This window comes from Neofelis nebulosa, chromosome 9, assembly GCF_028018385.1.
Source record: "Neofelis nebulosa isolate mNeoNeb1 chromosome 9, mNeoNeb1.pri, whole genome shotgun sequence".
In the NCBI taxonomy this organism is placed as follows: domain Eukaryota; kingdom Metazoa; phylum Chordata; class Mammalia; order Carnivora; family Felidae; genus Neofelis; species Neofelis nebulosa.
The window spans coordinates 78,487,474-78,512,723 of record NC_080790.1 but is presented as its reverse complement, the minus strand read 5'-3'; the positions used below and the strand labels follow the sequence as shown (position 1 = coordinate 78,512,723).

The 25,250-nt window shown below is 48.1% G+C and overlaps 1 protein-coding gene across 5 annotated transcripts in view; it reads left to right on the top strand.

Annotated features, from left to right (window-relative positions):
• Positions 1-25,250, top strand: part of FAM178B (family with sequence similarity 178 member B) — a 115,535-nt gene that overhangs the window by 27,019 nt on the left and 63,266 nt on the right. For all 5 annotated transcript variants that reach the window (XR_009248703.1, XR_009248702.1, XM_058684334.1 and 2 more), the window contains exons 5-8: positions 1,325-1,432; positions 6,465-6,617; positions 13,486-13,591; positions 17,364-17,448. Coding sequence is in view for 3 of the 5 variants with exons in the window: in XM_058684334.1 (XP_058540317.1) it covers positions 1,325-1,432; positions 6,465-6,617; positions 13,486-13,591; positions 17,364-17,448 (452 nt within the window). In the remaining 2 variants the exon portion in view is untranslated. The remainder of the gene's footprint in view (positions 1-1,324; positions 1,433-6,464; positions 6,618-13,485; positions 13,592-17,363; positions 17,449-25,250) is intronic.

Sequence of the window (25,250 nt, the reverse complement as noted above, 5' to 3'; positions counted from 1 at the left end):
TGATTCCACTATCTCCCATGCTGGAAAGTTGCTGTGGAGGGGCCTGGAATACTGACACCTGATTTAACCTGGGGGTCAGAAGAGGCTCCCCACAGGTAATCCTTATCTCTGAACTTTGGAGGATAAGAAGATTTGGGGGGCAGCATGGGTGACCACACATGTGAAGGTGGGTACAGCAGATAATTCTGGTGGCTGACTAGAACTGGAATTCTCAGCACTGGAGAGTAGGGGTTGGTGGTCCACATGGCAGGAGGTACAGCCAAGATGTGAACCACGGATGGGTCACGAGAAGCCTCATGAACACAAGGTTGAGTTGGGAGAATTTTAAGGAGATAGTGATGTGATTCCTGCTGTGTTTCAGAGATCGCTCAGGCTACATTATGGAGAATGGATGGGAAGGGTGAGAGGAAGGAGGGTGAATAGTGATTGGGTGGGGTCTTGGGAGGAAGGTGATAGGGCTGTGATGAATCTGCTGACCTGGGTGGCTGGGGCTCTGGGACCTGTGTGGAAGGGAATTCAGACCCAGACGTGTGGCTTCAAAGGATCCTGGGCACATTCAGCTGGAAATCATCCAGTTGTGGCTGGCTAGGAGGATCTGAACTCCAGACAGTGGCCTGGGCTGGAGATGAAATCTTTAGGAACTGAGGACCTTTGGGGAAAGTCAGGGCGAGCACCTGGAGGGGGAGGACAAGGGCTGGGGAGGCTCCCTGGTTGTTGTGGAAGCAAGGATCCAGAAGGCCGAAGGATGCACTTGTACCTGCTTGGGAGTTTAGTGTGGTTAGGGCAGGAGGGAGGTGAGGGAGTCAGGTATCTAGCAAGATAATGGTAGATATGCAGGCTGTGGTGGGAACCGACCTCTGGGGCTAGAGGCCACAGGGTAGGGAGAGGAAGGGAATGAGCAGGACCTGGAGAACTGCCCCTGGGGCTGGAGAGGCAGGCCATGTGTCAGGGGCTCTGGGAGCCATGAACCTGGGGACCTCTCCAGGTCAGTGTGGCCTGACCCCAGGAGGAGGAGAAGGAGCTAGGCACAGGCCTTGATGTGTTAAAAAGTGGGCAAATCCAAAACAAGGCACACAAACAAAGGCATGTTTGAAGCTGTGTGGTGAAAACTTTCCTTGAGGCCTGTCTGCTCTTATCTGCTTATTCAGAGAGAGCGCAATGGATGCAACGTGATGCCTCTTCCCTGCCCCGTCCAAATCTAACATTGAAGGCCTTTATGCAGGAGTCCAGGGCCATGGCCCCCATTCCTAGGCCTAACCCAGTATCAGGGTTGTATGACTGGGGACAGCGCTGACCTCTGTTGTTGGCTCTCATCTCTCTGCAGGGAACAGGCCCTAGAGCAGGAGCGAGAGAAGCTGCTTCTGCATGATTGTCCTGACCTCTACTCCCTGCATCTGGCTGAAGATGAGGCGCCTCTCACACCTGAGCACAGGTGGGGGGTAGTGGGCACAGGAAGGGGCAAGGGCCCATCCACTCTGGGGGGGGTGGGGGCCACCTCTCAAGGCACAGGATTGTCAACTGGCTCTCGGTTTTAGACAGTTCACCAGCAATTTGTGTACATTTATGAGTTATCAAGCTGCCTCCTTTTCTTAAACCTACATTTAAAAAAAAAACCCCCAAAAACCCTTATATTCATTCATTGGTTACAGAAACATTTGATTACCTACTGTGTGTCAGCGTCCAGTGGGGGCCTTTGAGGACATGGAGATATAAAAACACAGCCTGCTCTGCCCCGGTTGTCTGCTCAGATTTATAGAACCAGATCTCTTGGGAAAATAACTGCACAAAACTACAGTCTAAGAGAAAACTGTCTTTCAAGGGGAGAATATGGCCATATGACATTTTTCATCTTCCCCTGTCTGGAGAAAAGAAGATGGCTTTTGTCAGTGCTGTCATGTGGGCAGGGGTCTGCTGGCCATGATTTAACTGGGCCATTGGCTGGGGGTGGGCTGGTGTTACCTGAACCAGTGTGTCTCAGAGATGCTGAGGGACCACAGTTGAATCCATCTTCAGGGTACCCTGTTAGCCACCCGTCTATCCACCTGTCCAGCCAGCCAGCCAGAAAGCATCTATTAACGCCAGCTTTGTGCCAGGCTCTTCTACAGACCCTTGGGATTCAGCAAAAACAAAACCAGACAGAAATCTCTGCCCTTCTGAGTGAAGATAGGTGACGAGTGCTCAGGAGAAAGGAGAAAGAGAGGTGGTATAAGGAGTGTGGAAGGCCTGAGGTTGTGCTTGAGGGTCAGGGAAGGCCTCGGTGAGCAGCTGGCTGGCTTCTGGCAGAGCCCTAAGAAGGAGGGGCGAAGCAGCTCTGGGGGCCCTGCAGGGGGAACTTACCTGCAGCCTTGGAGGGGAGGGCAGGGGAGAGGAGGTCAGGGAGAATAAGGGTGGGCTTGACATCTGAGCTTTTCCCCTGTGTGAGCCGGCCGCCACTGCTCCAAGCAGGATCCTCTGCCTCTGTGTCAAGAATAGACTGGGGAGCATGGGGGTGGGGTGTGGCGAGGGCAGAAGAAAGACAGGCAAATGAGCCATGGCAGTAATCTTGAGAAGTGAGGGTGGCTGGGAGTGAGGGGGGGTGGGGTTAAGGAGTAGGCAAATTCTGGATATATTCTTAGGGTGGAACTGAGAGGATTTGTTGGTGAACTGGATGGGGAGGGTATGGGAGAAAGAGGGGAGCTGAAAGGGACCCCTAGGATTGGGCCTGACCAACTGGAAGTTTGGACTTGTCTAACTTGGGGAAGACTAAGTGACGAAGGCTGGGGTGGGGCAGTTGTGGGATCAGGAGTTCATTTGGGGGATCCCAGAGGTGAGACCAGGGAGACAGCTTGAATACCCTCATCTGGAGAGGCAAGCTTGGGAGGCACCATGTGTAGGTGATGTTTAAAGCCACAAATTGGATGAGATCACCTGGGGAGCGAGTGTATAGAGAGAAGAACAGGGGCCCAAGGGCACAATGTAGAGGTCATGGTGACCTTGAAAAAAGCAACTCTGGTGGGTTGCTGGGGACGAACCTAACTGGAATAGTCCCACAGGAGAACAAGAGGAGAGGTGGGAAGAGAAAAATGCACAGTAGCTGAAGGGGGAAATGAAGTCAGAATAGATCTTTCTGTATGTCTTTCTTTTACTTGGTTCCTCCTTCCTTCCATCCCTCCCTCCCTCCTTTCTTCCTTTCTTGCTTTCTTCCTTCCCCCCCTTGCATCTCTCCCTCTCTCATTTCTTCCTCCCACCCCACCCCCCCTTCCTCCCTCCCTCCTTTCCTCAGGAACCCAGTTTCCAGGAGGGGCTGGGGTGGAGTCTGAGGGAATGAGGTCACCTCATGTGACCATGTGGCTGCAGGCAGTTGGTCACCATGCCCTGGAGCATCTGCCTGTTCAGGCTTTGCTTTTTCTGTCAGCCTGAGTTATGTTAGTAAGCATTGGTCTAAGCAATGATAGGTCAAGTTTTCATGCATACTCTAAGTTCGCATTCTGCCTCCACTTACTAAGGGAATGTTGAGTGATAACATACAGACTCCTTTGGGGCCTCCATTTTAGGATCTCCAAATGGTTTACATTGCTTTTGTTGCCCAGACATGGTTATGAGCAGTACCTTGTCTGGCTGTGTGCTTTTTTTTTTCTCAAGTTTTTCTGATAGTCATCTCTGGGCTAGAGCAGGGATCAGCAAATTCTGTGTTCATAAATAGTAAATATTTTAGGCTTTGAGGGCCATGCACTCTCTGTTGCAACCACTCAACTCTGCTGTTGTAACAGGGAAGCTCCCATAGACAATGCATAAATGAATAAACATGCCTGTGTTGCAATAAAACCTTGTTTACAGAAATGGGCAGGAGTTGGCCACAGATTGTAGTTTGCTGACCCACGGCCTTGATTGGGAGGACCCCTGCCTCCTAACTTTTACTTTCCACTGTGAAAATCTGTGAGTGTTCAGATTTGAACAGCCATCCCAGATAGTTAGAGAGCTACTCACATGCTGCCTAGAGACCCAGAGAAAGGATGTCATGCAAGTCACATGGTGAACCCAAAAGGGCAGATGTGGTGGAGTGTGGAGACTGAATGGAGCCACTGGGTTTGGGCTAAGGCCTCTTTGGACAAGAGTGCCTTGGTGGCAACATAAGTGATAAACACAATTGTCTAAGTTGGGACTTATGGATTTGTTCCCAGATGTCCTACTCAATGGATAGATCGCCTTGGAATGAAACGTTTTGAACCTCTTTAAAAATCTCTATAGCAAGAATTAACTATTCTTGCTTTTCACCTTTCTAGTGAAGGATTCTGGAAGTCGTGGCTTGGATGTTTTGAAATTCCCCACAGAAGGGAGTTATCTGGGGAACTGGCTTAAGCCAGGTGTTCCAGGCTTTGAAATCGCTGATGATTTTCTGGGCACATGACATTTTCAAGTAGTACTTTGAGAAAGCCTTTTTGACAACAGCTACTTTGAGGTGGTTGTTTTGATGTGGGATCATTTTTGATGGGACAGTTCAACATTCTGCTTCAAAGAAAATTACTCACTGATACACAAAGCCAGCAGCCTCTTCCGTCCATGAATGGGGCCAAGGAGAGATGTGGGTCTGGAAGGGGTGAGGCTGGGGCTGGGGGCCAGCCACCATCTGTTAGAACAGTTGTCTGTGACCAGGAGTCACATGACTGCCACAGATGCCCGTTGTAGAAGAGACCCCCACAAGCTTCCAGAGCCAGAACATCCCCTCATGCTCTAAGGATTGGCTTGCATCTTGAATAGATGCCATCCTACATTCTCTATTTCTTAAAGTTAAAAGACCTTATGTGTGCTGGGGCAGGGGAGGGGGGAATATTTAAACTACAACATCATCCTTTATCCTTTCTTTGGGGCTGCACAGGAAATCTCCAATTAGACATGGAAGACTCATCTCAGAACTCTTAATGCACATACATTATATTTAATATCACAAAAGTCCCTTTGTATGATCGTTTGGGGGATAGGGCTAAGACCCTTTTACAGATGAGCCTAATTCCTAAAGACTTTTAATAATTTGTACTTTTTTTTAAAATACAAAAACAACCTAAGCCGTAAATACTCATAATGGCAAAGAAATTAACAAAACAGAAGATCATTTTACCATTTGTGTGATGGTTTGCAGAGGCTGCTTGCAAAAGGCTCCAGGATCAGAATCTCCCTGGTATTTCCATGTCATTTCCACGCGTTGTGTCACTTCATCCTCAGGATGAGCCTATGACGTGCGTCAGCACCTTTTCTTGGGTCACTTGGCCAGAAAGTGAGACAGATTTCATCTGGGGAGCGGTGGGCTGCCAGCTACACTGCTCCACTTCCAGTGCCAGCTGCTCGCGTCCCAGACCCTGACGGGAGCCCCAAGTGCTGTCCCCCCTCCAAGTTCACTGTCAGGGCTCAGGCCATCCTCCAGTAAGAGGAGGGGATGCAGTGCTTGTAGCTTGTTTGATTTGGCTGCTATTATTGTTGTTAAATGTGTGTTGTGTATCTGTTATATCTCTACAAAAATCAAGCAGAACACAGTTGTATGAAGTAAACAGGAAATGTCTCCTCTTATCCCTCCCCCCAATCCTGTTCCCTAGGGATGACTCCAGCTCATACTTGGATGTATCAGATGCATGTGGGTTGTTGAATGTGTCTAAGAATGTGTGTGTGCATATGTCTGCGTGTATATCTATGCACACACACGTACACACTTCCTATTTGAAACTTGCTGTTTTCACCCACTATTCCCTCTTAAATGGGTCGTTAAATCCTGAAAATGTTTCCCTCTCCCTATAGAGTTAGAATGTGTCCCCTCTTCTTTCTGTTCCTTCCCTGTCCCTGGGACCCAGCTCTGATCTACTAGTCAGACTCACAAGGCAGGGCAGGGCCTAGGACTCTGCATTTTAGCAGACCTCCCTGGGGTCTGCTCCTGATCACAAGAGCCTGAGGACTGGTGCCCCAGAAGAAGAGTCCAGGCTCCTTCACTGTGCAGATGCCCTCCCTGACCCTGGCTGCACCCAAAGCTTCTCTCCTCTGCCCCTGGCAGCACCGTGCAGGCAGCTCTGTGGCTGGCCCACTTGCTGAAGGCTATTGTGGTGATTTTGTTTACCTTTCTGTTAGGCGTGCAGTGGCAGCCCACGACTGACTCATCCTTCAGCACCTGGCACCTACACATCGTGGGCACTCAGTGAAAGTTTGAGCTGAACAAAGCCAATGGGTGGGGCTGGGTTTGGGACCAGGACTTCTGGCTCCTGGACTAATGTCCCAAGCAAGGGATTGGGGTGCATGACAGAGAGTGGGATGGCAGAGTTCCTTGGTCTGCATCTCATAGGCTCCTTCTTTATCAGCAGGTGGCGCTGTCTCCCCCCCCAGTCTTGTTTCCACCAGGCCCTGGCTGCGGGGCAGGGGCACCTGCAGGCCTTCCCGGCCTCCCTCTATGCTGCAGACCAGGTGTGCCTCCTGACCCTTGGCTCTCTGGCTCCTTGCTTTGGCAGGATGCTGGTGGAGAGGTTCTCCATGTCACTACAGGTCATCCCACCAGTACATCCCGGTGAAACCGTGTTTCTACCCAGGCGTCATCCCCTGTATTGCATCCTGGACTGTTCACACCTGAAGCCACGTAGCCACCTGGAAGGGCTCTTCCTCAGGTAAATGTCGGCATGGCATGGCCAGGCCTTCTCCCTCATGGAGCCCAGTGTTTAGGACTGCCCCAAATGAGGAAATTCAAAGCCGTGTTTTAGCCAATTTGGATACGTCTGTTTTCAGGGATATAGATGAAACGGTCACACATGTCTACTTATAACATTTAATTTACTGATTTAGATGCACATACTTTGAAAAAGACTGTATTATAGCAAATACTAGGTAAGTTGTGTATTTCCCTATTCATACTGCTTTTTCCTCTCCCACACCCCAGTTTCATGGAACAACTTTAGTCAGACTCACCATACCTGCCTTTGGGGTTGTCTCCATCAACACTGGAGCCACTTTCTGGGCCATCCAGCAGTTTTCCAGAGCACATCATCGTCATTTCCATCTGCTCATTGGAGACACCACCCTTCAGTCAGTGTGCAATGCTAACGGTGAAAAGTTTGTCCCCGGCCATAAGTGCACACTGTGTTAACATTGGACAGCTGCCCCGTTGCTCTCCTCTGTGGAAGGAAATTTACGTTCATTCTCACATAGCCACTGCCTGTGTTGCTTTTTAAGGGAATTTTGAAACTTTACTACAGTAACACTCAACACTTGCAGTTGTGAATCCATATATCTAAGAATAAGAGAGAAAGCCCGTAGGACTCAGTGCAGTGGCTGTCCACTCATGCTTATGAGGCCAGTGCCCTGCTGGGCCTTGGTGGCCAAGGGGATGGAGAGGAGTCCACGGGACCCACACCAGCCAGCAGGGAGCACAGAACTTGAGCTATCCCTGTGATTTCTTGAAAGCAGGAGTTTTGTTGTCTTTTCCAGCTATTTAGGGCTCCTATGTCTATTTCATTAATTCTAAACCCATCTAATTTCATAATATAAAGGTAACAGCATTTTGATGTCTTTCCTTTAAAACTTTCTATCTCGGGAAGTTTCAAGCTTTACATACTTTATGTAGAGAGAACAGTATAATAATTCTCCATATACTCATCACTCAACTTCCAACAGTCAACTCAAAGCCAATCTTGTTCCATCTCAACCAGTGCCCACTAACGTTGTCCCCTCAGGACTTTTTTAGAGAGAGAGAGCATGAAAGCATGAGTGAGCAGGGGAGGAGGAGAGGGAGAGGGAGAGAGAGAATCCCAGGCAGGCTCCATGTTCAACGTAGAGCCCAATGCAGGGTTTCGTCCTAAGACTCTGGGATTGTGACCTGAATCAAGAGTTGCATGTTTAACAACCGAGCCAGCCAGGTGAGCCGTCTCCTCAGGGTTATTTTTAAGCAAATTCCAGGCACATATACTTTAATCTGTAAGTATTTCAGTTTGTGTCAAAAGATAAGACTCTACCTTTTTTTTTTTAGGACTACCTTTAGATATAACTTAAATGCCATTATTACACCTAAAAAATACATATTCTTCATACCGTTAATATTAGTCAGTGTTCAGATTTCCTCAGTTGTCTTCAAAATGTGTATTATATGGTATTCAAACAAGGCCAAATGTCTCAATTAGTCATAACGTGAATGGTGAAATAATATTGTATGGCATTGATGCCCCAACATGTTTAACCGTTTTCCTCATTTTTCTCAACATATATGTTACTTCCAACCTTTCTGTAAGCAGTGTGGTAGAAAACATCTTTATACACAAATAACTGTGTGAAATGTGGCCCCGGATGTGCCATGAGGCGACTGGGCCTGAGTGTCTATCTGCATATTGGTAAAGGCTGACATTGCCGTGATGAAAAGGTGTCTAATAAAGGGGATGATAAAAAGGGAAAACAAGAAACAACAAGGGGTTGTGGGAAAAGAAGAAGAGTAGTGGCACAGGAGAAAGGGGAGGGGCGGAGGATGGGAGAATGGTGGGGAAAGAACAGGAGAGAGGGGAGGAGAGAGGAAGGCGTCTCACAGAGCTGCCTCAGCCGGCTGTGGTCTGTGTGGACAGCATGTTTCCTGTCCCAGACTGGACTGCCAGCAGGAAGTGTTTTGACAGACGAGATGGCCCATGCAGCAGTGACACGGGAGCCTGGCAGCCCTGCCAAATGGGGCCAGGTGGCCGGCCAGCCTCCCTGGAGTGAGGAATTCAGACCCTCCTCCCCCAAGTATGCTAATGAAGCTCAGTTGAGATGGCTTTGCCAGCCACTGGAGCCGAGGGCCTTTCTGGAGGAATGCCCTCCGCCTTACACATGGTCAGGTCAGGTGGCCCCTGCTACGCAGTGGGTAAGGGCCACTTCCTGAAGGTCACCATTTAGCCTTGGGGCCATCTTTTATTTCCTACTTGTGCCAAGGACTTCAAGCCCAGACACAAGAGAGGGAAATAGTGGTTCAATAATTACCCCCACTGTGCTCAGCTGGAAACACAAAAATGGAGGAAGAATAAAAGGTTACTTGATCTCTCAAGAGACAATATGGTTCGATTTTTTGCCATACAAAAAGCTAGCACTTTGTGAGATTACAGGTAACTTTTATTTTCCTTATATTCTTCTGCATTTTATGAACTTTCTAAATGAACATGTTTTGTTCTTAACAGGAGAGGTTTTAGGGAAAAAAGTGAATGCGACTTTTAAAAGCCACTTCTTGAAATAGATCCACGTCTCCTTACCCTTCTGTGGAGAGGGACATCATCTTCCTCCCCACTGTATGAAGTGGGGAATCTTGGCACAGATTGCCAGGCAAGTGCGGGCAGCCTCAGTGTATGGGCTCCAGGCCTTTCTCCTGGGCTGCATCCACACAGGTTTATGCACAAGAGCCCATCTCCTGGCGCCCACAGCCCCAGGATTGGAGCTGGCCTGGATGATTCTCTCTCGTCATCACCCAGCTGGATGTATGACCTCGGAGGTCAGTTCCTTGGAACCAAAGTCACATGCCTTTATGGCAGAAGTTGGTACCAGGGGCTGAACCTTTCCCTCCCTTGACAGCAGTTCAAAAAGAAATCTGATCACCCCTAAGGGGAGAAGCATTGGGACCTATGCCCACATGCAGCTCAGAGGCCAGGGCAAACTCCATGGGAAGGGTGGAGATTGCCTGCTGAATTGTTCGTGGCCTTACCTGGGCCCACACAGAGTGTGCAGGAGTGTCAGAAGTGTCCTCAGAGTGTGTCTGCCATTGTTCCTGTGAGGTGATCACAGTGTATACTCAGGGAGCCCTTCTTCCGTGAACACTTCTGCAGGCAGGAGGAGGAGGCCTGGTCTGAGCCCTGTAGATGTAAATGGGCTTGTGCAGTGGATCTCCCTGAGGCCTCTTGTTTTAGGACCTCTTCTACTTCCTGGTGATGCCAGCAAGCTTGGTCCAAGGACCTGGGGGGTGGAGGAAGGGGTGGGTCGCAGAACCAGCCAAGACGGTCCTTGGCTTCACGCAGGGTGGAAATCAAACATGAGCCAGCAGAAGGTGAAAGTAGAGTTTATTGAAGAGAGAGAGAGAGAGAGAGAGAGGGTCGGAGCGTCTGGAAGACTGGAAAAGAAAAAGAGCAGGAGTCTCATCTTTGTTCAGAGTCTGGGGTTTTTACTGAGGAGAGTGGTCTGATGTATGTGTCCTCTCAAACATCCAGGAACCAGTTAGAACAAAGATGAGGGCCCAGGTGTTATTCCTTGGAGCCAAGGGGCCTTGGTTTCCAGATGTCTAGCTCCGGAGGTCTGAAATACGCATATGATAGCTTCCTCAGTTCTCACCTGGTCCTTCCTTAGGGAGGCCGTAAGCTATTTGCATTACAAGGCCTGTGTAAAGTGAGGTGGGGGTGCAGGTCCTAGCAAGGATAGAAACAGGATAAGAAGCAAAGGAAAAAAACACCTTTCTTCCTCATGGGGTCCCTTTGGTTTCCCTGTCTCACTGGCATGCCAGGGTTGTAGCCTGGGTGAAATAAATCCAGCAGTTACGGAGTATGGATGGGGCTGAGCTGCCTAACTGGCTTTGGCTGCCCCCAAAAGTAAAGAGCCAGCGGAAGCAGCCAGCTGGGTGGTTGCTGGGATCCCTGGACTTCTGCCTTTGGAGGGTGCTCACTCATCTTTAAACAAAGGAAAGAAAGAAAAAGAGGAAGAGCAAGGATGAAGGCTCTGACCATTATTCCTTTCTGTTCTCCTGAGGCATTTGACTTAAACTTGCATTTGAAGAACTTGGCAAAGACACAGAAACTGATGCTGTGTAAATAACTACACTTGGTACTTATCCCTCTGCCATCACTTGGGATTCCCAGCGCATTTAGATCCTTTGTCCTCTGGGACTGCTGCCCAAAAAATGGATGAAGATATAGAGGCTAGAGGAATGTGTACTCAGGGGTTATCGGGAACACACAGTCCAAGTAGAAGGTCACAACTCTGCCCAGGAGCCCAGCATGTTGACCCAAGCTGGTCCTTTGTTTTGTGTGATTCCCCTTTTCGGCTAATCCCCTCCCCTCAATTTCCACCACCACCAAACTCCTCCCCACCCCCCCTGCTTCCTTCTGTTCCTGTGCCTTGCCACAGGTGGCTGGACAGTATTCTGGCTGTGGCTACTTCTTATCCCAGGTGGGAACCTGTCACAGGGATCCTCAGACTTGACAGCTGGGGCTTCTCACCCAGCCAGGCCTGCTTGGCATGTGCTGCCCAGGAGGCTCTGTCCCTCCCCTTCTCACTCCCAGGTCCTCTGACAGTCTCAGGATAACTTCCAATTTAGGATTGGCTTTGTAGCAGGCAAAGGCACCCAGTTGGACCCAGGGTCAGTGTTCTTGGCTTGCGGACATGAAGTGGGTATTTTCACAAATTTAAAATTGATTCTGTAACCTTTCTGTAACCTGCATGAGCTTTGGGCACATACACCTAGTTTCCCCACCCTTTTCCTCCAGGCTCCCCCTCCTGCCGCAGATCACAGATCCGGGGCAGTGTCTGCACAATCAGCCTTATCCCTGCCATTGAAGGGAGAGGGCTCATGGTTTCACCGAGGTGAAGCAGTACTGCCCTCACCGAGCGTGCACACACTAGGCTTGTGATCCAGCTTACACAGGAGATTCCTTGCCTCTCACATAGCTCTGAGCACAGAATTCCTTGAAAGCCATTCCTTTCAAGGCACAGCTGGATCATGCCCTTTCTGCCTATCTCTTGCTCCTTGTCTTATAGGCTAAACCTAACTGGGCAACAGCGAACTCAAAGGCAGCCTGATCTTTTCTCTGGCAGATACTAGGCTGCTGGGAGGCTGGCAGAGCCGAAAAAAGGAGACCTTGTAACTAGAGGGTATCTCTCCCTCAGAGCAGCAGTTGGAAATGTGTTGATCTGAGCCAACAAGGGCTTGTACAATCAATTCCCCTACTGAGAAACTGGTGGGGTGCCCCCTGAGCAGAATGCCAGAGCCAGAGTCTCCTTAGAGTTCCGGAGTACCAGCCTCCTTGCCACATGGCTCCTGGCCAGGACGTGTCAATCTGTGAGGTCTTCCAGGCATTGTTCACTTGGTTATTGTCTGTGTTCGGGGTGCTGTGCTTGAACCATGCGTGCATTGCGGGGTCAGCCCATGAAAGTGTCTGTGTGACCAAGCACGTGAATTAAAGCAGAGTGTGCCAGCAGCCCTGGGGTGCACACGTGTTTGTATGTACAAATAAAGGTCTATTTTTGAGTGGTCAGCTTCACAGACATAGGAACAAAGCCACTTTCTCCCCTGAACTTAAATATTTTGGAAAAAAATATATACAATTTGTAAATTGCCTGGACATACTCAAAGAGACAGCAACTTGGCTCAGACAAGAATCTTTCTTTTGGAGCATTCTGTTCCTGGCAGATTAAAATATGTCCTTTTTAAAAAGGAGAAGAAGGTTGGGCTTACCGATGAAATTTCTATCTAGAGTCATCTGAAATTGACTGAAATAGAGTTATCTGAAATGTTCTTTGCATGGATCTGGCCATTAAAAAGGAGAACAGACGTGAAGTTACTTTTTCATTTCCTGGAATCCATATTCATCGCCTTTGAGACATCATCTAGAACAAGAGAGCAAAGGAGCATTCACAAAATGCAGAGAGTCAGAGAACCCTACCCCAAACCCAGCCTCCCTGGGGGTACCCAGGAAGGGTGGTGAAACCCAGCCAGCCCCTCCGAAGTGACTCTGAAAGCACCATCCACCAGAGGCCCTACGGCCACGTGAAACAGTTCAAGTCATTTTATAGGGACCTGGGATCCTGTTTGGATGGTCTACCAGGGCCACAGAGTATTCAAAGCTAGGCTCCTCTCCATGCTGGCAGTTTGATTTTTGAGAGCTTCCTGTAGCCCCACAGGGTCCTGTATGCCTGAGTGCCATCCCCGCCCCCCCACCTTGACTCTGCTCCTCACTCACATGGTTCCTGGAGAATCTTCTGTGACACCCGTGTTTGTTATTTCCTTCCCAGAATGTCTCCATCTTGGGCCTCTTTCTGTTATTTTCCCATCTTCTCAGGTGTCCTTTGTTTCGGAAAAACACAAGACAGGTCAGAAACGCTCTGTGTAACTGGATCTCAGACGCTGGTCCCACGTGGGCCCCGAGGGTAATTCTGTCTGCCCATTGCATCCCAGGCCCTTGGCTAAGAGGTGACTCCTCATCTCGACACAGAGCCTCTTTGCAACCTTGGTAAATACCTCCGTTTTCCCCTCCATCAAATGGAAAGGACAAAATGTACCATCCATTCATATGTTTAAAACACTGAGAGATGTTCATGGAGAGCAAATGATTCTGGTGATGGTGTGGGTTGTTTTTCCTTCTGACAGCTCCTGGCATCAAGGGCTCCAAGCGTTTTTGTCCATAGCAGTTACTGATGTGATTCTGGCATCTGGTAAGGCTGAAATATGGAAATCCCCCGCAGCTTTCGTGAGACAGGCATGTTGAGGGAGGCTGCCAGGCCGGCTGCGTGGAGGCCTCCCCTAACTTCACTCCTCTGTCTCCGCAGCTGCCCACTGGCCCAGCAGCTCTCCTTCCTGCGCAGTGGCCTCCTGAGCAACCTCTACCTGCACACCCCCGACTGCCCTGTGCCCCTGCTCCAGTGGCTCTTCCAGGTGAGGAGCACAGACCTGCCACTAGGTGGCGGGAGCATGCTGGCCGAACAGCCCAGTCAGGACTGCATGGGGGGGGTGGGGGTGGGCACTTCCTTCTTCTGGCCTTGGGTGCTGCTTGGTCTGTCCCAGTCTGCCAAAAAGAGGGAGGAGAGCTATGATGACAGTCATCACAGAGTTCAGGGACCAGCTCATGGTCTCACTCCATTCCCCCTAGAGTATGGGCCTCACTGGGTGTTGCCTGAGCCACCAGAAGGCCTCTCCCTGACTACTTGCTACCCTGCAGGTGCTTCCATTGTGTCCAGGCTCCTCTGTATTCCCAAGCCACAGGTCCTGGCCCTGGTCCCACAAGTAGCCTTGCAGTGCCTGTGGAGGTGTGAGGGCCATCATGAATTTACAGCTAGGTGTGCCCCAGTGTTTGAACATTTGGCTCTCTCTGTGGAGTTTAGGGTTTCTGGAGAAGTCTAGAGCAGCTGCTCTGTCTTCTCCTTTCTTCCCTTCTTGCTACTGGAACATTTTGCCTTGGGGGTACATGCGTTCTGCCCTGGGCTTGAAACCTTTGCCCTGAGAAAGACAGAACCCAGCAGGGATAGCCCTGGAACCAGCTGCTGTCATCTGAATGCAAGGCATGAGGGTGCCGGCCTTGGCACCCACCCAGGACCATCCCTGCCTGGGGATGGGCAGGTCACAAGTTCCAGCTGGTCCCGTTCCTGCCAGTTGGGGCCTGGACCCCAGCTGTAAATTAGAGCCACCATGCTGGGTGGATTGTTCTAGGAACTCCTCTGCCTGGGCAGACTGGCTGCCTTCCAGAAAAGGCCCTCCTGCTCTCTCCTCTTCCCTCTGGGATCCTTTCCACCTCCCTCCCTGCCCCAGAGGAAAAAGACACCCTCAGCTCCTGGGGCCCCAGTGTGTGGCTGATGCCCTTGCCCCTCCCCCAGGCCCAGTGGGGACTGGAGGGCCAATAACAGGGAACAGTGCGGCCATTATTCTCTGCCTCCTGTCAGTGCAGTTTCTCTTTGCTCCTTGCACAGTATATGACAGAATGCACAATCAGGCATTGGGAGACACAAAGAACCCATCTGAGACGTCGCCCACAGAGGGTCCTTGTGTGACCCTGACACGGCATGGGGTGCCTTCCCTATCAGTCAGCCTGCGAGCAGTGGGCGAGCCCTGCCCTATCTCTTCTCCCACCTGGTCACCTCAGCAGGGGGCCATAGAACAGAGGACCCAGCCCTGAGGCCAGACAGGCACTAGCTGTGAGTTCCAACTCTGCCACTACTCCCCTGTGACCTTGGGCGGGTAATTTAGTGTCATCTCTATGCCTCAGTTTCTTACTCTGTAAACTGGGACCAACTGTCCCATGTGAAGATTAAATGAGGAATTCCTGTGACCTGCCTTGTCCTTACGGTCACAGCACAACTCTGCCCAAGGCCTGGACGTCATCCGGAAGGGATGATGTTAGCTCAGAGGTTCTTGTTCTCCATCTTCAGGAGGAGAAACAAAAGCTCTCCCTCTCCCAACGGCTTTAAGCCAGATAAATGAAAGGGGTGCACTTGGCCCTGGGAGCCTTCTGGGGGGAGACTCTGCCCAACATCTTTGTCTCCGGAGAGGGAAGGAGGAGCAGGGCAGCTGACGTCTGCCAAGCACAGTGACCATGTGGCCACTCATGTGGCCACACTATGGGCCTTATCATGATGGACTCTGATATTTCACTTTGGAGGTTTTGGTTTTCTTTCCACTTGGAACATATTTTCTTCTAGTAACAAGTAGCATTTATATATTCATTCATTCCCAGGCATGGCTCGAGTACCTGCTACAGAGTATAGGGATAGAAGGATCTTGGAAATGGTGTCCCAAGTAAATTCTCAGAATGTGGCTATGGTTGGTGCTCAGAGTACTTCAAAACTTCACATTGTTAGTGGGGAGTATGGTTGCAAGAAGGCAGAAATCCATGGGGGCTCCCTGGAGCTGCTAGTGGGATTCTCCTAAGGTGCAGGGGTGGTTCATGGGATCCAGGGGTGGGGCCTCAAGAAAAGCTAGAATCAGGGTGGGGAAGGCTTAGGATCCTAGGACAGGCCTTAGTTTCTCTCTATTCCCCAGGCTCCATGGCCAAGTCAGTTCCCAGGAAGGAGAGTCTTATTGGCCCAATAAGGGTTAAGTGACAACTCCCCCCACCCCCCAAGTCCAATCAAAAGTAGCTAGGTGAGTAGGGTCACAGGGCTGCTGGGGCCCTTGTGTATACCTGGGGTTGATCTGAGACCTAGGGGATGGGTGAGCTAGGCAGATTTCTCCAACCTTGCTCATTCAACTGTTTTCTTTGGGAAGGACATACTGAGTTCCCATGGAGACTAGGTCCTGCCGCTTGCCACCCTCCCTCCTCCCAGTGGAGTGTGCAGTGGAGCTGGGTGAATGGGCTTTGGCCTTAGTGTTCATGAATTACTAAGCTGGTCAAGCAGGTGGTATATGCTCTCAATGAATGCATATTCTTGTTGGGAAATGATAACTATGACAAAGTTACAAGAAGCTATGAGAGGAAGAGGGAGGCAGAGTTCTGGTAGTGTAGGTCAGATCCCTGGGAAGACGACTCTGAGACGGGGTTCCCCTGAGCTTCTCTGGGGAGCCCTCCCAAGAGCCACACCTCTGAGGGAGAGCAGCCAGGCAGAGAAAATTTCAGAGCCCACAGTAAGTTCTTCGGGGGGCTTTGAAAGTGGGGTGACCCTTTAAAGTTGTCCCAGTTGAGGCAAGAGGTCCAGGCCTTTGGACTGGCATTGGCCAGTTATCAGACTAAGGCTACACTTGGAGAGGGGGTGTGACTTTGAGGCACTCCTACCCTGCAAGTTCAATGCCCAGAGAGGAACTCAGCTCAGGACTCTCAGCAAGCAACAACCCCAGCCCCCAGCCCCTGGGGATGAGAGCTTTGGGCCTGAAGAGGGAACGTGCCCAGCACGTCCACCACAGCAGGCTCTTCTCTGCACTCTCGGAAGGATGGTATAATAGGATGGTATAATATGCAGCAGGGCCGACCGTGGGCAGGAACAGGGCCACCAAGGCACTGCCCCACCCCTAAGGCCTAGCCCCATCTGTGGCCAGGATGGCCCTGGGTAGGATGGCCCTGGTGGGGAAGGTGCTGTCCCCCTGCTTTTCTCCATGTCATGTTCTCTCCAGATTCCATATCCTCAGATTATGATCCTCAGACTCAAGGAGCGTTCAAGTAAGGATCCCAGTGAGTTTGAGTCACGTGGGTGACCTGCACTCCCCACTCGGTTATTCGAGGATCTGTATTCTGTACCAAGCCCCTCCCAGAGCCAGTGGTCCAAGATGACTGTAAGTTAAGGCAGTGACCCGGAAATGACAGGAGGTTCATGGAGAGTAGCTGTCTTGTTATTGTCCAGCTGAGTGTACTGAGTGCTTTCGAACTCTCTCTCTCCTCTACACTGGCCCCTGCCCTGGAGGGGGCATGGCCGTGACCACAGGGAGTAAGGGCCAGAAGGACCGATACTCTCATACAAGGAGGTGGACAGAGTAGGAGATTTCAAGTCACATTGGCCTGGGATTGAATTCTGGCTTTGCTACTTACTAGCTGTGTGACCCTGGGGAAGTTGCTTGACCCCTCTGAGCTTGATTTTTCTCATCTGTAAAATGTCAAAAATGGCAATATCGTTCTGCCACGTGGACTTGTGAGGGTTAAATGGAATTTATTTGGTATGGAATAATAAAGGTTTATTACTATTATTATAGGAATGACCCAGCTAACCTGCTTTTTTTCTCCTTCTAGCTGCTGACATGGCCTCCAGAAACTTCTTCAGGAGCCTTTGGCCTCCTGTGGGATCTCAGTGTGAATGGGCTCTTCCATCAGTCTGGTCAGTACTAGGGAGCAGAGTGGAGACTTTTGCCCTGAGTACCCAAGCTCGAGAGCCTATATAATACACAGCTCTCCGCAGCCCTGGAGCATGGCATGCAGGAGAGGTGCTGGTGGGGACATTGCATCACTGGGACATGGAGACATCGGGCCATCTTTGGCTCTGGCTCCAGCATTAGTAAAAAGCTGAGCCAACAGGCTCCTTGGCACCTTGATCTGGCTTCAGACCCATATGTCACTGTGGCCAAGTCCAGGCTGACCTCACAGACTCTTGGGATCCCAGAACAATCTGGAACATGAGTTTTCTGGACTTAAAGGGACAGCTTGCCTCTGAGTTCTTCCTGCGGGCCCCAGTTTGCTTGGGAGGGTTTCAGGAACATCTGCATCTAATCAGGGAAGCTCCTTGTGTTGGAGTCACCAAGGGGGCGGGCCTTGAACCTGTGCCTCCACCAGTAGTCCCCCTTGGCTCCTTGGGTATCAGCAGAGCCCCTAAGTTTGATCCAGGCAAAAATGAGAGCCCTAAGTCTGTACCTTCGTCCTGACATTGAAAAGGTGATTTAGGTCATCTCTATACCTGAAGATGTTCAGAGTTCCACAGAGCAATCAGTTTTCCCTTTAGTGGCTATACCCTTCCCATGCTGTCATCATTTGGTACCTGAACCTAGACACTTGGGCACCAAAAGCTATCATGTTGCAAGTTGAAAGGTGCTTACAGCAGACAGGGAGAGGGATTCACAGGTGTCCAGAGCCTGCTTTTGCCCACAGCTGTAATCTGCCCACCCTCCCACTAAAATTTGAAAGCACCTAACCCTAAAGACCAAAGTTATAGACCCACCATGCAGCATTAAGCCCCTGCCCCACTGGCCCTTTGGATTTCTGCTTTTGTGCCTCTTGTACTTAAGGAGTTGATTGAGCTGGGGCCCATCTGTCAAATGAGAGCATTCCAGACTGCCGCATCCCCTCCCCTCCTCCCCCATTCCCCATCCCCACGCTGGGACCCTTGTAACTGAGGTCTTCTGAATAGCACCAGTCTGGGCATCCCCACCCTTTTCATAACCTCTGCCCCTGCAGCCCGAGCTGCCCTTTTTTGAACCTCTGGGGCCTCCTCTGCGGCATGCCTGCCCTTTTGGGGAACAGAGGCCTTCCTTGTCTTGCTCCTCTCCTCCATGCCGTGGTATGTGTTTCCTCCCGCAGAGGCAGAGGGGACATCCCACTCTTTTTTGCTTCTTGTTCCATCATCCCTGATTCACTTGTCTTATCATCCCCATCAGGAGGGGCCAGGATCCTGCTCTGAAGTTCCCAGCCAGTTCACCTCTGGCTCCAGAGAGTTTCTCATGGTATCACTTGAGAGCCCAGCCTGGGCTTCTCTTTCTTTCCCTTTGGGATAGAGACTGGCCTAGAGAATTCCATGCCAAGGTTGGGATCTTGACGATTTGGGGAAGGTCAAAGTCCAGGTCCACAAAAGAATTGAAAGCAGGGACTTAAACGGGTATTTGTACACCCAGGTTCATAGTAGCATTATTCACAAATAGCCAGAAGGTGGAAGTAACCCAGGTGTCACTGATGGATGAGTGGATAAAATGTGGTATATACATGCAATGGAATACTATTCAGCATTAAAAAGGAGGGAAATCTCTGACACAGGCTACAACATGGGTGAACTGTGAGGACATTATGCTGAGTGAATAAGCCAGGCACAAAAGGACAAGTACTGTACGGGCCACGTATGTGGAGTACCTACAGGCATCAAGTTCATAGAGACAGAGCATGGAATGGTGGTTGCCAGGACCCAGGAGAAGGGGCAGTGGAAAGTTAGTGTGTAATGGGGACAGAGTTTCAGTTTGGGAGGATGAAAAAGTTCAGGAAATGGACAGTGGTGATGGTTGCACAACAGTGTGAGGGTACTTAACACTGCTGAACTGTGCACTTCAAAATGGCTAAGGGGAAATTTTTATGTTACGTGGCTTTTACCATAACTATAAATAAAAAAGTAAATAAAATTAAATTAAAATAAAATAAAATAAAATAAAATAAAATAAAATAAAATAAATAGGTGCCAGCAGAGAATCTACCAAAAGCTGGAACTAAAAATCAACCGCCAGTTCAAGAAGTATGTGTAAGGTTACATTAGATCTAGAATGGGTATAAAAGGAAGTCGTGCTCCTCAGGATTTGTTAGCAACTTGAGGTGCTCTGAGTGTCCTTGTCCTCTGTAGGACACAGCCCTCTAGGGCAGAACCTGCGAGCTGCCTTCCCTCCAATTTGGAACTGTGATCGAAGTATGTGTTTTCAGGTTGCCTGGCCTTTCTCTTTAGTAAAATGGGGAGATTTGCATGTGTGTAAATTTCCATCCCTTGCTGGAGTTTGTGGTGACTGGCTGTTTTTCACAGACAACCCTGGGGAAGGTCTTACAGTCCTGAGTAAAGGGAGAGCTAAGGCTGGCCCAGGCCTCAGAGTGGACTGTTACAGGTGTGCCCTGGATGACTGGGGCTGAGGGCTGAGCAGGGTTCAGGTCCGGGGGTCACTGGAGTTTTGGAGTATGGTGGATATTGCTTTCCTACATTGAGAAGCAGCACACATCACCTGTTAAAAGCTCCTTGGTGAGCTCGAAGGCTAGGATATTTCAGAACACTGACATTTTTCACTGCAAGGGATGTTTATGCATTTATTTAGAAAACATACATTGAGTGTCTCCTCTGTTCAGTACTTCGCTAGATGGCAGAGGAAGATACAGGGATGAATAATGTGTGGTTCCTGCCCTCAGAAGGCTGACAGCCAAGTGGGAGGAGATGAAATGCACAATTACAACAGGAGATAGACACAACCACAAAACTGTGGGAATTCCAAGGAGAAGAAGATTACTTCTAGCTAGGTGGGGTTGGGGTGCAGGGAGGCTGGAAACAGGAAGTGCTTTGTAAGAAAGAAGGCAGTTGAATCATCTCTCAAAAGATATATAAGGCAGGGATGGCAAACTCACTTGTCTGTGGGGACCAAGTGAGTGAGTGACTAGAGAGTTCCTGCCCTGTCTAAGAGGCTAGTAGGTCTGGTATTCACACATCTCTCCTTTTTTTTTTTTTTTTTTAAGTTTATTTATTTATTTTGAGAGAGAGAGTGTATGTGCAAGCACAGGGGGAGGGGCAGAGAGAGAGGAGAGAGAGAATCCCAAGCAGGCTCCATGCTGTCAGCTCAGAGCCCTGCCTGACAGCCCAACACTACCCAACCTCATGAACCATGAGATCATGACCTGAGCCGAAATCCAGAGTTGACACTTAACTGACTAAGCCACGTAAATGCCCCCAGATCTCTCCATTTTCAAGAGCAGCTGTGTTTTAGTCAGTTTAACTTTGACTGTGACAAATACCCAATTAAGAAAAGTTTATTGTCTCACATGACAATAAATCCACATGTGAGGGGTTCCATGGTATGCTTAGTGGATCTGCAGTATCAGGGCTCCAGTTTTAGCTTCTGTGTTACCCTTCTCACTACATCTCCTCAAGGCTGCAAAATGGCTGCCATAGCTCCAAGCATCATCATGTTCTCATGATACAGCAGTTCAAGGCAGAAAGAAGAGTGGAGGAGAAGAGGTCATCCTTTCTCTTATTTTTCTCTTGTTTTACCAGGACACTTTCCATTTTGTTTCATTAGACAGAATTGGGTCACAGCCTTTAGAGGACATTTGCCATGTTTTCTGACTGTCTGATACCATTTGAACAGCATGACTATATTTGAAGAATTTTTAGCCTCCTGATCCTCCCTCCCCCTCCAGGGTACAATCCTGGAGACTCACTTTTCCAGCCTCCTTTCTAATATTTGAATTTTTAGTTTGGAATTTCCATTTAGTTCTGTATTTTTTTTTATAGTCTGTATTTCTCTACTGGGATTTCTTACATGTTCATTCAATATGAGCATATTATCATTTACCACTCTGAGTGTAGCTATAACAGTTGCTTTAAATCCTTGTCTGTAATTATAACATCTAGATCATCTAATTCATCAACATGGAAAAATAAGTATGAAAGAGGACATTTATTTAGAGTGAGTAGAGAAGTCATACCAAATACTGGACCTTGGGAGGTTTAGATCCCTTTCTTCTAGATCTCTTTAGATCTAGAAATGTTCATGTAGAAATGACCATTGGTTGTAGCCTGTCTTCCCTTCCCTAACCTAGAACATTCACAGGGGGCCATGCCAGTGAGGACCTCAGAGCTTAAACTTCATTAACTTTACCGTCAATTGGCTTCTAACACATAACAAACTGCTTTCTATTTAAACACCCAGAGCTTTTTTTCTGTTGCCTGTAGCTCAGAGCCCTGACCGACCCAATAGCCACCCCAGGCCAGTCCCTGCAAAGATAAGCAGGTTGACATGATTCATCTGCTGGGGTGGACCCACTTTCCTTGAGCAGACACCCAAACAATACCAGGGATGACGGGGAGCATGGCTGTTGGGTCAGCAGCCAGTATAACCTGCGGTAGTCAGAATACGTATGTGAAATCTCCTCTTGGTAATGAATTCAGTTAAAAGACCAAACCCCCCAAACCCCCACTGTGAACCCATCTGCAGACTGTATTCCACTGTAGGTGCTATATAGCACCACTGACTTGCAGCCCTGCGGGTCAGATTTGGGAGAGATGCAAGGGAAGGAGGGAGCACTGGGAACAAAGACGAGGAGGAAGGGAGAGTAGGGCTCCCTTAAAGGGGTAGATTAGGAGATAAGACTGGATGTTTGAAGCCAGATCTCAGAGGATGGTGGGGGCCGTTGCAGGCACAGTGAAGTGTTGTTAATATTTATCAAGACTGGGACAGAATTTGTGTTGTTTAGATGTAATTCATATACCATGTAATTCACTCTTTTAAAGTGTATGATTCAATATGATTCATAGAGTTGCTCAACCATCACCACTAATTCCAGAACATTTTCATCACCCTGGAAAAAAGCCTCATACCCATCAGTGGTCACTTCCCACCCCCTCACTCCTCCCAGCCCCTGGCAGCCCTTAATCTACATTCTGTCTCCATGAACTTGCTTATTCTGGACATTTCATATAAATGTAATGATATAATGTGTGACCTTTTGTATCTGGTTTCTTTCATTTAGCATAATATTTGCAAGGTTCATACATGTTGTAGCATGTATGAGTACTTTATTCTTTTTTATGGCTGAATAATATTCCATTGTATGGATGTACCGTATTTTATCCATTCATCTGTTGGTGGACACTTGCTTTGTTTCCACTTTTTTACTATTGTGAATAATGCTACGATAAACATTTGCACGCATATGTTTATGGGGACATGTGTTTTCAGTTCTCTTGGGTGTACACTTAAGAGTGGAATTGCTGGGTCATATGTTGACTATATGTTTAACTTTTTGAAGGATTGCCAAACTATTTTCTGAAGTGGCTGCATCATTTTGCATTCCCACCAACAATGTAGGAGGGTTCCAGTTTCTTCACACCCTTGCCAACATTTGTTACTGTCCATCTTTTAATAGCCAAAACTAGTGGGTGTTAAGTGGTATCTTGTGGTTTGGATTTGCATTTCTCTAATGACTAAGGATTTTCAGCATCTGTTCATATATTCATTGGCTATTTGTATGTCTTCTTTGGGGAAACATCTGTTCAAGTTTAGCCCATGTTTTGATTGGGTTGGTGGTCTTTTTTTGTTGAGTTGCAGGAGTTCTTTATATACTCTAGATACTTGGGGAGCCTGGGTGGCCTAGGGGAGTCAGGGGACTCCCCTGGGGAGGCCTGGGGAGTCGTTTGAGCATCCGACTTTGGCTCAGGTCTTGATCTCAGGGTTTGTGGGTTCGAGCCCCATGCCAGGCTCTGTGCTGACAGCTCGAATCCTGGAGCCTGCTTCAGATTCTGTGTCTCCCTCTCTCTTGGTACCCTTCCTTCTGCTTGCGCTCTGTCTCTCAAAAATGAATAAACGTTAAAAAAAATGTATATATTCTAGATACTAGACCCTCACCAGATATGTGATTTGTAGATATTTTTTCCCATTCTGTGGTTTTTGTTTTCACTTTCTTGTTAGTGGCCTTTGATGCACAAGTTTTAAATTTTGATGAAGTCTAATTTATCTAACATTTTCCTATTGTTTCCTATGCTTTTGGTGTCAAATAAGACACCATTTCCTAGTCCAAGGTCATGAATATTTTTCCCTTTGTTTCCTTCTGAAAGATTTATTCTCTTGGCTCTTGCATTTAACTCTTTGATTTACTCTGAGTTGTTTTTTTTAATATGGTGTGAGATAGGGGTTCAGCTTCATTCTTCTGCATGTGGGTATCCAATTGTTGAAAAGCAGTATTTGTTGAAAAGACTGTTCTTTCTCCATTCAGTTGGCACCCTTGTTGAAAATCAATTGACCATAGATACAAGAGTTTATTTCTGGATTCTCAGTTTTATTCCATGAGTTATATATCCTTATGCCAGTACCCCAAATTCTTGATTGCTACAGCTTGCAGTATTGAAATTGGGAAGTGTGAGTCTTCTAGCTTTGCTCTTTTCAAAATTATTTTGGCTATTCTGGGTCTCTTGTATTTCCATATTAATTTTAGGATGGCTTGTGAACCTCTGTAAAAATGACAGCTGGGGTTTTGATAGTGATTGTGTTGAATCAGTAGATAACTTTGAGTATTACTGCCATTTTAATAATATTGAGTCTTCCAATCCACAAATATGGAATATCTTCCCATTTATTTAGATCTTCTTTAATTTCTTTCATCAGTGTGTCTTATACTTTTGTTAAATTTATTCCTAAATATTTTATTATTTTTGATGCTATTATAAATGGAATTTTTTCCTTCATTTTCTTTTCAGGTTGTTCCTTACTGGTGTGTAGAAAGACAGCAGATTTTTGTATACAGACCTTGTATCCTGCAACCTTGCCGAACTCGTTTATTAGCTCTAATTGTTTTTTTAATGGCAGAATTTGGTTTTGAAAGCAAACATGTTCTTGTGCAATTAATTGCTTGAAAGAAATGACCTCATGTTTCTTTAGCAAACGTGCTTTGGCTGTGCCAGCGTAGGACTGGCCAGTAACTGTGCCAGCACACTGAGTAGGCAGCAGTGCCTGGAGAAAAGGAGCCCTATCAATGAGATCGAAACACTCTAGAGAAGGAGTAAAACACGCGTAGGTTCTGTCCTTTCGTCTTCCAACAGTGTTGTTCATTCTTACCTACCCATTTCATTCCTTACCAGCTTCTATAATATTTGTGTAGGAGGGGGAGAATATAACAAAATAAAATGACCCTGGCCAGTACATTCTTTGGATATTTTTTAAGTGGGCGAGAAACTTAGTTCTCAGAAAAAATTAGTTTCATTTTCTTTGTGTCTTTGGACACTTTGTTCTTCCTCACGTGGTCACCATGCTTTTTCTTTCTGTCCCCAGGGCTCCAGTATTATAGTCATTGGGGCTTTGGCGCTCCCTTGGACAGGCCTCTGTTTTGCGGGTCACTTTCTTTTCTGTCATTGTTTGCTTGTATTCTATCTCCTTTCTCCTTCTCTACCTTCCTTTCTTGCTCCTTCTCAGATAATATTTATAAGATTGCTTCTTGTAAAAAGAATAAAACAAAACAAAACCGAGACAAATAACCTTGTTAGCTAGGTAAACCCTGTTGTTATTATCTCAAAGTATTCTATGTATATTAAGTGCAGAAAATTCAAATACCAGGAAAAAAAGAAAATTCAAATACTAGAGAAAGGTGCAAAATTAAAAGTGAAAGCTTCCCTGCCCACCCACTCCCAATGGCCATTTCCTCTCCCCAAGTAGTTATTATTAAGAGTTTCATGTGATTATTTCT